Source organism: Tupaia chinensis, unplaced genomic scaffold (assembly GCF_000334495.1).
Source record: "Tupaia chinensis unplaced genomic scaffold, TupChi_1.0 Scaffold000350_1, whole genome shotgun sequence".
In the NCBI taxonomy this organism is placed as follows: domain Eukaryota; kingdom Metazoa; phylum Chordata; class Mammalia; order Scandentia; family Tupaiidae; genus Tupaia; species Tupaia belangeri.
Window position 1 is genome coordinate 9,418,147 of NW_006159844.1, and position 12,901 is coordinate 9,431,047.

Here is a 12,901-nt window from a genome sequence, read left to right on the forward strand (position 1 = left end):
TTTCCTCTCAGGATTTTGGGCATGTATGCATATGTGCCTGCTGTGAGTTTTAAGCTGCCAGTTCTAGGACTGAAACTAGAGTGGACTACATGGGAGTCCAGTGATGTAACTATTATATCATATGCTGGTCCCTATAAGTTTTATTTTATTTTCAGGTTTTTGCCATAGTATGCATGTGCTTGCTGGAAAGAGACATTCAGAGATCACTTCCCGGGGTTGTGACCACACCATAGTCCCTTCTCCGTTTCTCTCTTGAGATTTTAGGCATGTACTCATATGTGCCTGGTGTGATTTTCAAGCCTCTAGGTCTGGGACTCAAACCATGGTCAGCCATGTGGGAGTCCAGTGTCTTAATAACTGTACCACCTGCTGGCCCCCCAGTATTAACACTTTACCTACATATAGGTTTGTTTATGATTTGATGTCTAACTTTTTTAAAGAATCATTTTATTTAATTTTTATTTTTTTAAACTTGATCAGAGATGGATAAGAGTGAGAGAGAGAAAGGGAAAGTGAGAAAACAAGACCCCAGTTGAGCTTCCATATCTAGTATTGTGTATCTAGTATTGTGTTTGGTTTTTTTCTACAAATATAACTTAACTTTGTCATTTTGGCCTGGATCAGTTATTTTGATGTTTCCTTTTAGATAGTACTGTTATTTATGGTTATTAAACTAATTATTTGATGTTATTCAGAAGATATATGATTAACAAGTAGTAATTGTAGTCTGAATTTAAATTAATTTTTGTGTATCTAGTAGTAGATTTTAATTACACATATTTTCCCTTGGTAAAAAGATTTTACAACTATAACTTGTGTGGATACAATGCAAGAGGAAGAAGGAGATAAAGGAGATGATGCCTTAGTCCTCACCACCAGAACTGATGAAAAATCTCATGCTTTTACCAATCCCCGATGGGCTACTAGAGTCTTTGCTGCTGAATGTGTCTGTAGGATAATCAACCAATGTGAGAGTGCAAGCAGTGCACATTTTGATATTGCTTTAGCACAAGAAATGAAAAAAAAGGATTCAAGAAGTAAGTGACATAGTGGAAAAAGGAAATGATATATCTAGAAATGCTATCTGCTTATGGTTTTAATATTAATCTTGAAAATTAAATTAAAAGGTTTTTGTCTTCCAAATCATAATTTATGTAATTATAAATTATACTGTCTTTATATAATGTGTAATGTTCATATATAAGCTATAATGAGTTTTATAATATCTAAATGCATTTTTAACAGCAAAGTTTTTTTTTAAGGTTTTGCCATAGGGCGTGTGTGTTCACCAGAGAGACAGAGATAGTGAGAGGGAAAGTGAGAAATCACTCTGCAAGGGGATAGCCACACCACAGTCCCTTCTCTTTCATTCTCTCCTTGAGATTTTGGGCACACCTTCCTATACCCACACACGCCCAGCATGAGTCTCAAGCCACCAGGTCCATGACGTGAACTGAAGTCAACCATGTAGGAGTTCAGCACCTTAACCAACACACCATCTGCTGGCCCAACAGCTAGCTTAAATTGGCATTTACTTTTATTTAATGGGAATGTGAAGTAATTAAGTTCATAGAGGATAATCATATCCTTGATAAGTAGTATGTACATTACATCACAAAATTATATTCTTAATTATTACTCATACCAGTTTTTTTGCTTATAGATTATTATAATGTTATGGATACTACCTAAAAAAAATCTGAGTTATCTTAATGTAATGTAAACCTACCATAAGACTGTTTTAACCTCCAATTACTCAATTTTAATATTTTCTTTTTTTATATGTTTTATTTATTTTTTAAGAGATTTTTGCTATAGAGATTTTTGCTAAAGATGAGGGACAGAAAGCAAGAAATCACTGCATTGCAGCCACACTGCAATCCCTTCTCCTTTATTTTCCTCTCAGGATTTTGGGCATGTATGCATATGTGCCTGCTGTGAGTTTTAAGCTGCCAGTTCTAGGACTGAAACTAGAGTGGACTACATGGGAGTCCAGTGATGTAACTATTATATCATATGCTGGTCCCTATAAGTTTTATTTTATTTTCAGGTTTTTGCCATAGTATGCATGTGCTTGCTGGAAAGAGACATTCAGAGATCACTTCCCGGGGTTGTGACCACACCATAGTCCCTTCTCCGTTTCTCTCTTGAGATTTTAGGCATGTACTCATATGTGCCTGGTGTGATTTTCAAGCCTCTAGGTCTGGGACTCAAACCATGGTCAGCCATGTGGGAGTCCAGTGTCTTAATAACTGTACCACCTGCTGGCCCCCCAGTATTAACACTTTACCTACATATAGGTTTGTTTATGATTTGATGTCTAACTTTTTTAAAGAATCATTTTATTTAATTTTTATTTTTTTAAACTTGATCAGAGATGGATAAGAGTGAGAGAGAGAAAGGGAAAGTGAGAAAACAAGACCCCAGACCCGGGACTTAAACCATGATTACCCATGTGGAAGTCCATGACCATTAGCCACCATGCCACCTGCCAGTCTCTTGATGTCTAATTTTAGAAATTTATTTATGTCGGGACCAGCAGTTAGCGTAATGGCTATGTCACTGGACTCCCACGTAGTCGACCGTGGTTCGCGTCCTGGACCCGGTGGGTTAAAACTCACGCCAGGTGCATGTGCGTGCGTGCCCAAGATCCCAAGAGGAGAAGGGATTGCGGCATGGCCATCCCCCCTGGGGGGATGATTTCTCGCTTTCTGTCTCTCTGTCTCTGTCTGTCTGGTGAGCACACATGCCCTATAGCAAAAAGCCTCTCCAAAAAAAAATATATATTATTTATGTATATATACACACACAAAGACATCAATGTGCATTTCTTATTATGTTTAGAATTATTTAATTCTATTTATAATTAATAATAATTATTTTTATTATTATTTAAAATTTGCTATAGGACTCATATGCTCACCAGAGAGACAGCGAGAGAAAGAAAAAGAGAAAGCAAGCCATTGGGTCCCAGTCTCACACCACAGCCAGCCATGTGGGAGTCCAGCACCTTAACCATGTTACCACCTGCTGGCCCCACAATGCACATTATTAAATGCCTTAGAAGTATTTTTTTACTAGACTAGATAATTACAAAGCAAGGTGTTGCTCTTGCCCTTCTAAGTATGATTGAGGTGTCTCCAGTTTAATTAGTTTTCATGCAAGTATTTGTTGAGTCTATTTTTTTGTGATGAGTAGTGTGCTAGATATTTAGACGTTTAAAATTGGTATGAAGATTTTCTACTGATAATTCAGCCTCCAGCCCACAAACTCGAGTGATAGGAAGCCCCTCAAGTCTTCTCTCTGTCTCTGTCTTCTCATTTTTTTGTAATTTTTCCTTTTTAAAATTTTTTAAGGTAAAGTATTTTCTCAGTTTTCAGCCCCTCCTTTATCTTGTTAATAATCCCCTCTCCCCCTCCCACCCAGGAGAAGATTCGTCATGGCTCCTGAGAACTAGTGATTTCGCATGGTGCGCAAGCACGCTGCATAGTTTTTTATTTTTTACTTTTAAAAAATAATAATAATTTAAAACTTTTTTTCTTCTTTTTTTCTTTTTTTATTGTTTTGTTTTTTGTTTTGGGGGTTTTTTTGGTTTCTTTGGAGAGGTTTTCGCTATAGGGTGCGTGCGCTCGCCAGACAGACAGAGACAGACATAGAGACAGAAAGCAAGAAATCACGCCCCAGGGAGGATGGTCATGCCGCAATCCCTTCTCCTCCATTCTCCTCTCGGGATCTTGGGCACGCACGCACTCGCGCCTGGCGTGAGATTTAAGCCACCGGGTCCGAGACGCGAACCGCGGTCGACTAGGTGGGAGTCCAGCGACATAGCCATTACGCTAACTGCTAGTTCCCTTTATTGTTGTTTTTCTCTCTCTGTTTCCTTTTCTTTTTCTTTTATCTCATCTCTCTGCTCCTCAGTCTTCATTCACTGTATTTTTAGAGGTATCTAAGGAAACTATAGCCAAACATCCAAATATTATTAGGGTTAACATATCCCTCAATATCTACTGAATCTGCTGTGCAAAGGGATCAAAATGGAATGGCAAAAGAGATTCCAGATCACCTTTCTCTGCACGCTTCTGAACACTCAGATTGAACTTCAAGTTTAGGAAGAAACACACCATCCATCAAATGACTAGCAATCTCCACAGGGCCACAAGAAATACGGAAAGCAAGAAAATACCTCTCCTCCAAGAGAAAAGAATAACTCCTCTTTCATCCATACACAGATCACTGGAAATTATGGAAATGTGTGATAAAGAATTTAGAATATTCATAATGACAAAGCTAACAGAGATGGAAGAGAAGAGGACAGTGAGCTACAGAAAAGAAAGGAGAAAAGAGATGACAAGTTCCAGGAGGTGAGGAAATTCAAGATCTAAAAGAGGAATTACACACTGTAAAAAAGAACCTGTTAGAGATGAAGGCTATAATATAGGAAGTCAAAATCTCTTTTAATACTTTGAAAGTATTAAAAGCAGACTAAATCGGGAAACCAGCAGTTAGCGTAATGGCTATGTCGCTGGACTCCCACGTAGTCGACCGCGGTTCGTGTCCTGGACCCGGTGGCTTAAAACTCACGCTGGGCGCGTGTGGGTGCGTGCCCAAGATCCCGAGAGGAGAATGGAGGAGAAGGGATTGCGGCGTGACCATCCCCCCTGGGGGGTGTCTCGCTTTCTGTCTCGATGTCTCTCTCTGTCTGTCTGGCGAGCGCACGCGCCCTACAGTGAAAATCTAAAAAAAAAAAAGCAGACTAAATCGTACAGAAAATAGAATCTCAGACATAGAAGAGAAAAGTGCTGGCCTACAAAAATCCACCACAAAGACTGAGAAAATTGCCCCCCAAAATGAAAATAATGTATGAGAAAGCACTAGATACCATCAAACATCCAAACATCTGGATAATTGGTATCCTAGAAGATGAAGAGACTCCTAAAGGCATTGATAATCTAGTCCATGAAATCCTGCAAGAAAACTTTACAAACCTAAAGAGGCATCAAAGATCCACTCCCAAGAAATACAAAGGACCCCAAATAGAATCAATCCAAAAAGATCTTCTCCAAGACACATTATAGCCAGATTGACCTAAACCACAGACAAAGACACGATACTTAGATTGGCAAGAGAGAAAAGGCAAGTTACCTACAAGGGACATCCCATCAGGCTAACAGCAGACCTCTCATCAGAAACAATGCAAGCGAGGAAAGAATGGGAAAATATATTTAAAGCGTTAAGTGAAAAGCAGTTTCAACTGAGAATACTGTACCCAGCAAGATTATCCTTCATATGGGAAGAAAAGACGAGAACATTCTCAGATAAACAAAACCTGAAAGAATTTACCAGCACCATACCAGATCTCCAAGAAGTGTGCTACATCAGGAAAATTAAATGCAGACACACAGAAATAAGAGTTTAAGAAAAAGGCCAACTTAATCATAGGGACAAGTCTGGAGTTAAATATTATATCCCAGAATTTAATCGGGAAGATCGAACCACAACAGAAGATAGATTAAGTACATGAGACTGAACTGGGGAAATAGCATTTTATGACTTTTGACTGAAACATTGCCGATTTTCTTCTAGGCTTTGTTGTCCAGTTTTAAGGATTTTTGTCCTGTCTTGACCTATTGATAGGTTCATGTACTTAATATTTGAGCAGAATCCTAACCTGTTTCCTGGCTTTATGTTTTATGCAAACTTCCTTAGCATTTCTTTGATTTATTAAAGTTAAAACTGCTTTTCTTGAAATTACCAGCTGAACTTGCTATTTAAAGTAGTTAGATTATTTAAGAAATTGTGTGATCAATAAAATGTGAGGGGAAAAGGAATGGAAGACAACTGTAGACACCAGAGATAGTGTGAGAAGAGGGTGGGAAAGGGCAGAGGATCAGGAATAGGGTTAAAAAAACATATATATGAAAGTAGAAATGAAAATTTTTTTGATAATAAAATGCATGACTAAGCCACTATGCAGTATATTCTGCATGGGAAGTCACATTTTGTATGCTGTGGTGATGCTTAGGGAATGAATGTAAATTCATTAATTTTTTAAAATGTTTCAGAGGGACTAGCAGCGTAATGGCTATGTCGCTGGACTCCCATGTAGTTGACCACGGTTCAAGTGCCGGACCTGGTGGCTTAAACTCACACCGGGCACGTGTGTGTGTGTGCCTAAGATCCCGAGAGGACAATGGAGAAGGGATTGCAGCGTGGCCATCCCCCCTGGGGGGGTTATTTCTCACTTTCTGTCTCTCTGTCTCTCTCTATCTTTCTGGCGAGTGCACGCACCCTATAGCAAAAACCTCTCAAAAAATTTTTTTTCAGAAAAAATCTAAAACTGTTTTTCTTGAAATTAAAAAAAAAAAAGCATTAAAAATACCTATTTGATGACTGCAGTAAGCTATATAGCCCTAGCTAGGTGCTACTTTATAGTATGTTCATTCTACTCACTGAGGTTTATGCCTAAAGTCAGACTTGTGTTCATGGATATGTATATATCAGCTGTGCTTGCTGTTGAAATTATTTAGATTAATTAAGATCTTTAGTGAATCAAGAAAATGGGGGGAGGGGAAGGCATAGAAAGCAACCATAGATACGAGACACAGTGTGGGAGGTGGGTGAAAGATAGCAGAAGGTGAGAGATAGGGAATCAAGGATGGGGAAAAAGCAAAATATATGGGAAAGAAGAAGTGGAAAATTATTTGTTGACAGTAACACATATGTTGATGTGCTTGATTGAGCCAATATACAGTGTATTCTGGATGGAAAATCTCATTTTGTATGCTGTAAGTATGTATGATGAATGAATGTAAATAAATTTAAATAAACCTTTTTTTTAGAAAAAGATAATCTAGTCCATATAAAGGGTCGCATGAACCTTTTTGTTTTAAAGGAACATTAAATCTCTTAGTTTCAACTGAACATAAAGAGAATAAATTACTGCCTAAAGCCCAAAGTTTCCTAAGTACATGTACTTTTCTCAGAAAATGTGAGCAAAATTTTTTTGAAGATACTGTTAGTACTGTTTTAAAGTTTGATGAGGCTGCCTTTGATCTTTAAATAACTGTATATAATGATTTTCTTTGGGATAGTTTTGTGTGCATGAGTATGTATTTGCAGTTTGTATTAAATCCAGCTTTAAGGTCTGTGATTAAAAGTAAGAGCAGTAAATCTGATCTGAAATCCCTAAAAGAAGACGTAAGTTATGTTTTTAAAGGAGAACATTTCATGTAATGTAAATCTTAATCCCAGCATATTCTTTTTCTTTTTTATCTTGTAGATGACTTTTTGGTGCTCCATCTTGCTGATTTAATTCGCATGGCTTTTATGGCTGCCACAGATCACAGTGACCAGCTCCGTCTTTCTGGCCTTGAAACACTGTTAGTTGTTATTAGGCGATTTGCAACTATTCCTGAACCAGAGTTTCCAGGTCATGTGATTCTGGAGCAATATCAAGCTAATGTAAGAACTTTTTGTTATAGAACTTAATTATTAAATACAGATAGGAAGTCTGCGAAACTAATTAGCATGTCACCTCTTAATTCAAAAGTATTTATCTCTGCTAAAATATGATCATGTAGAAAATGTATATATTTGAAGAAGAAATCTAACAGCTAATTTTTTTTTTAAGTGTTGCTATATATTGTGTGTACTCACCAAAGACAGATGGAGACAGAGGCAGGAAATGTGAGAAATCATTCCCTAGTAGAGTTGGCCACACCTTACTCCCTTTTCCTCCAGTCTGTTGTCAGGATTTTGGGCATGAACACACAAACACACACACCCGCATGGCATGTTTTTCAAGTCCAGGTACTTCAACCGCATAGTTAGCCTTGTGAATTCAGCCACCTTAACATCCACACTATCTGTTCGCCCAGTAGCTAATATTTTAAATTTTTTTTTTTTTTTTTTTTTTTTTTTAGAGGTTTTTGCTATAGGGTGCGTGCTCTCACCAGACACAGAGAAAGACAGAAAGCGAGAAATCACCCCCCAGGGGAATGGCCACGCCACAATCCCTTCTCCTCCATTCTCCTCTCGGGATCTTGGGCACGCACGCACACGCGCCCGGCATGAGTTTTAAGCCACTGGGTCCGGGACGCGAACTGCGGTCGACTACGTGGGAGTCCAGCGACATAGCCATTATGCTAACTGCTGGTCCCCATAAATCTTCAAGTATGAACCAAAGTGTACATAAAACAGGTCTTTTATATCTGTAAAGGTTAATTTTTATGTTTAAACCTTTTTCAATAATTTGGTGGAATAAAGGACTTTAGTAATGAAATCACTTACAAAATGTCTGAATATGCAACATAACATTAAATTGTTACTAACCATTACATTCAGGCTGTAGGCATGTTTTATTGTCAAGTCGTTACTTCCAGAATTAAAGAGTACAAGGGAGTATAAGAAGTCTTTAAAAAGTTTATGAATATGTGTATTATGAAAAAACTGTCTAAATTTTAATTTTTTTTGCACCAAAAATAAACTCATACTTTAATTACATTCTCCACCAAGCTTTCGAACTCTTCTTGTATATATAACCTTTGTTTTTGTTTTTGTAGACTTTGAAAAGGATTCAAGTTTCTGTTACTTATTTTAATAATCATTTTTACTGATCATGTTTAGTGGGTGCAGTAACAATCAAGGAAGACCAAGGAAGATAACAAAATCATCGCCTATGCTATAATCCTCTGGCAGTAATCACCCAAGTATATCCCTTTCTAATTCAGAGGCAGCTTCTGATGGCTAGAAGTTAGGGAGACCAGAGTAGTACACCAGTCAGTTAGCAGTCTGTATTTCACCAGCAGGTAATGCCTCTATATGCTTAGGGAGAAAGCGGAAGGAAGAGAATGAAGTTATATAAAAGTAGTATATTAAAATAAAATAGTGTAGTTAATTTAACTTACATAAGCTCTCATATTTTTAACCCTCTTACAGTTGCAAGTGTTAGAAATACAATTATAGTACAACTAACTTAAAAGCAGAAAAGGAAATGTGTCAGGATTCTCTTAGTTGGCTATGCTTTCTTTAATATTGGCTTTATTGTCAGGTTTGCTCTCTCAGTGATATCAAGATTGCTCTTCTAGCACCCAGGACCTGCTTCTTTCCCTGTGCTCCTGGTGAAAATCTTGAGAGCTTTCTTATGCCAGTGTGGGCCTCTAGATCCAAGCACTGCTATCATCTCCAAAGCAACAGAGTGGGGAAAAAAGTTAGTTCCTCAAAGGAAAAAATGGGATACCATGTCTAAAAATAGGAGAAGATAACGTTGGGCAGGCGATAACAAGTGTCTATAATACCCACTATAACTAAATAATTTTAAAATAATATTAAAAAGAGAGAACATGTGTTTTCTTACTCATTGATATTGATATGTCACTAAATTCCTTGCCAGGTAGGAGCAGCACTAAGACCAGCCTTCACTTCAGAGACACCACCTGATGTCACTGCCAAAGCATGTCAGGTAAATCGTTAAAAAGATGGAGCTGGGAGCAAGCTAGTGGTGTGATAGTTAGAGAAGCTGGATTCCACATAGCCACCTGAATGCTTTGAGTCCTGGACCCAGCAGCTTGAAAATATGCTGAACGTGTGTGCATGTGTGCCCAAAATCTCAAGGGAAGAGTGGAGGAGAAGGAATTAGGGCATGGCCATCCCTCCTGGAGGGTGTTTTATCACTTTCTTTCTTTGTCTTCCTCTAGTGAGTACCTACACCCTATAGCAAATTTTGAAAAATAAATAAATAAATAAAGATGAAGCTGGCATAGCAATGGTGCAGTGCTATTGCAGTGCTGGAAGTTACATGGAGGATCATTTCCCTAGTCACCTTGTGCACATGTCTGCCCATGATCCTGGCTGGCTAGAGTGTTAGGGTGTGAGATCTTGTTGAGGGTTCTTTGTCTGTCTGTCTCTCTCTCTCTCTTTCTCCTTCCCTATCTTAAAAAAAGATTGAAACTTAGGGCCAGCAGGTGGAGTGGTGGTTAAGGGTGCTGGACTCCCACATGGCCAACCACGGTTCGAGTCCCATACGTGGTGGCTTGCTTTCTCACTTCCCCTCTCTTTGTCTGTCTCTCTCTGATCATACTGGAAAATAAAGTTCAATAAAATAAATCTTCAAAATAATTTTTTAAAATAGCAAAACATTGATTGGACACAAAAATGGAAAATTATCTGTTAAAAAAATCAAAGCTTAAGTAATCTTTGGAAGCAATTTTTTTAAAGAATTATTTTATTTAACTTTATTTATTTTAATTTGACCAGGGAGGGACAGAGAGAGGAGGGGAGAGGGGAGTGAGAAAGCCAGCTGCCAGGTCCAGGACACGAACTATGGTCAGCCATGTGGGAGTCCAACACCCTTAACTACCATGTCACCTGCCTGCCCCTTAGGAAGCAATTTTCCGGTTACTATTTGATACCAAAAGCTCTTTTTAATAGTTGTCTTACCATCAATCTCAGATACTTTTTCTATTTATTTTCAAATGCAGAGAACTTTCCTTTCCTTTTCCATAGCTGCTTGGTACTATTATACAAGTTGGATGCCCCAATCCAAAATTTGAAATTCTCTAAAATGCGAAATTTTCTAAGTGCTGACATAGTATCACAAGTGAAAAATTCCACACCTGACTCATGTGATGGGTTGTGGTCAAAATGCTGCTGTACAAAAATATTGTATAAAAGTATATTGTATAAATACATTCTGTGAATAAGGTGTATATAACATAGATGAGACAGGCCGTATGGCCTAGTGGTAAAGGGAACCAGATCCCATATCGCCAACCACACACTTCAAATCCCAGCTGCAGCAGCTTGAAAAACACACCAGGCATGTGTGTGTGCCCCAAAATCCGACAGGAGGGAGAAAGGGAAGAGAAGAGATTCTGGTGTTGTGACCATTACCCCTTTGCAAGAGGGTTGCTTTCTCCCTGTCCCCCACCCTAGTCTCTTTGTTTCTCTCTGGCAAGCATGCACATTCTGCAAATAAAAATAAATAATAATTTAATTTCATGTTTAGACCTATGTTCCCATCCCTAGGATATCATATATATGCAGATATTCCAAAAATCAAAAAAACTGAAAATCTAAAATACTTCTGGTCCCAAGTATTTTTTATAACAGATACTGAACTTCTATATGGATATGTTATTTATTTAATCAGTTTCATGTTAATCAAATACAGTTCTTTTGGTCTTTTGCTATTACCAGTAGTGCTATAGTGAATGACCTTGTACATAGGTCATTTCACTGGGTACAAGCATATCTGTGGGAAAAATTTCCCCCAAACTGAATGGATTGTGAGTTGTCATGCTTATAAATTTTTGTTTATGTGATAGACTAGAAAGGCTATCTCAGGGGCCAGCCAGTAGTTTAGTGGTTGAGTTGACTGAATGCCATATAGCTAGTTGTGCAGTTTGAGTTCTGGACTCAGCAGCTTGAGAAACATGCTATGATTTTTCAAAGTATGCGTATAGTACATGATAATCAAATCAATGATACTTCCAAATACATCATTTTCAACAGAGAACTTTATATTCTTTTGTCTGTTAAATTTTTCTAACCTTTGCTCCTCCCACCCGCCCTCTACCATCCATTCCTCTCTCTTGTAGTCTTTGCTATCTGCTCTTCTCTTCTCTATTATCGTGTCTTCATATCTTTCCATTTCTGCCATAGAGTGATCAGAGAAGATGCTGGATATAGTTTCTATACTTTTAATTTTTAGGGGCTTGTTTCGTGTCCTATTATGTGGTCAGTCTTCAAAAATGTCCCATAAGCAGATGAGAAAAAGTGTATTTTTTAGTTGCCTGGTAAAATGTTCTATGTATGTCTTTCACATCATTTTGGTAGTATGGTACCAGTTAGCTCCTGCATCTCTGTTTATTTTTTGTCTAGATAACCTGTCCAGTGTTGACAGTGAAGTGTTGAAATCCCCAGCAATTTGCGTGTTGCACTCTGTATCTTCCATTAGACCTAGCAGTCTTTCTTTTGCATATTTGGGTGCTCTGGTATTAGACATGTAAATATTTATAACTGTTGTATATTCTTGGTGAATTCATCTTACTAGAACTATATAGTTTTCTTATTTGTCTCTTTTTACCATTTTTATATTAAAGTCTATTTTTATGTACCAGTACTATGACTCTGTTTTTCTTTTTTTTTATTTGTTTACATGAAACAACTTTTTCCAGCCCTTCACTTTCAGTCTATGTATGCTTTTGTCAATAAGGTATGTTTCTTATAAGCAACACATAGAGAGTTCCTAATTTGTTTATCCGTTGAACCAATCTCTTTTTTTGTTGTTATTAGTTTTTGCTATAGGGCATTCGTGCTCAGTGGAAAGAGAGAGAGAGAAAGCGAAAAATCATCCCCCAGCAGGGATGGCCACACTGTACTCCCCTTTACTCTCCTCTAGGGATTTTGGACACACATGATCCCGGCATGATTTTCAAGCCTCTGGGTCTGACAATGGAACTGCAAAGCCAGCCATATGGTATCCAGTGCCTTAACCTCCATATCACCTACTGGGCCTGAGTCAGTCTGTCTTGTAGTTGGAGAATTTAGACCATTAACATTCAGTGTTATTATTTATATGGGTGGACTTACCCTATTATTTTTACTTTTTTTCTATATGTTTTATGTTCTCTTCTATTTATCTCCCTTTAGTTTTCCTTGTATATTATTCCCATTAGTATTTTCTGAAGAGCTGGTCTAGTTTTGGCAAATTCTTTAAAGTTTTGTTTATCTGGGGAACCAGCAGTTAGCGTAATGGCTATGTCGCTGGACTCCCATGTAGTTGACCGCAGTTCGCGTCCCGGTGGCTTAAAACTCACGCCGGGTGCATGTGCGTGCGTGCCCAAGATCCCGAGAGGAGAATGGAGGAGAAGGGATTGCGGCGTGACCATCCCCCCTGGGG

General features: G+C 38.1%; 1 protein-coding gene across 1 annotated transcript in view; it reads left to right on the forward strand.

The window, feature by feature from the left end:
• The window catches only part of HEATR5A (HEAT repeat containing 5A), a 156,408-nt gene that overhangs the window by 108,746 nt on the left and 34,761 nt on the right, over window positions 1–12,901 (forward strand). The window contains exons 25-26 of the mRNA XM_006152391.3: window positions 7,280–7,461; window positions 9,392–9,460. Coding sequence (XP_006152453.1) covers window positions 7,280–7,461; window positions 9,392–9,460 — 251 coding nt within the window. The remainder of the gene's footprint in view (window positions 1–7,279; window positions 7,462–9,391; window positions 9,461–12,901) is intronic.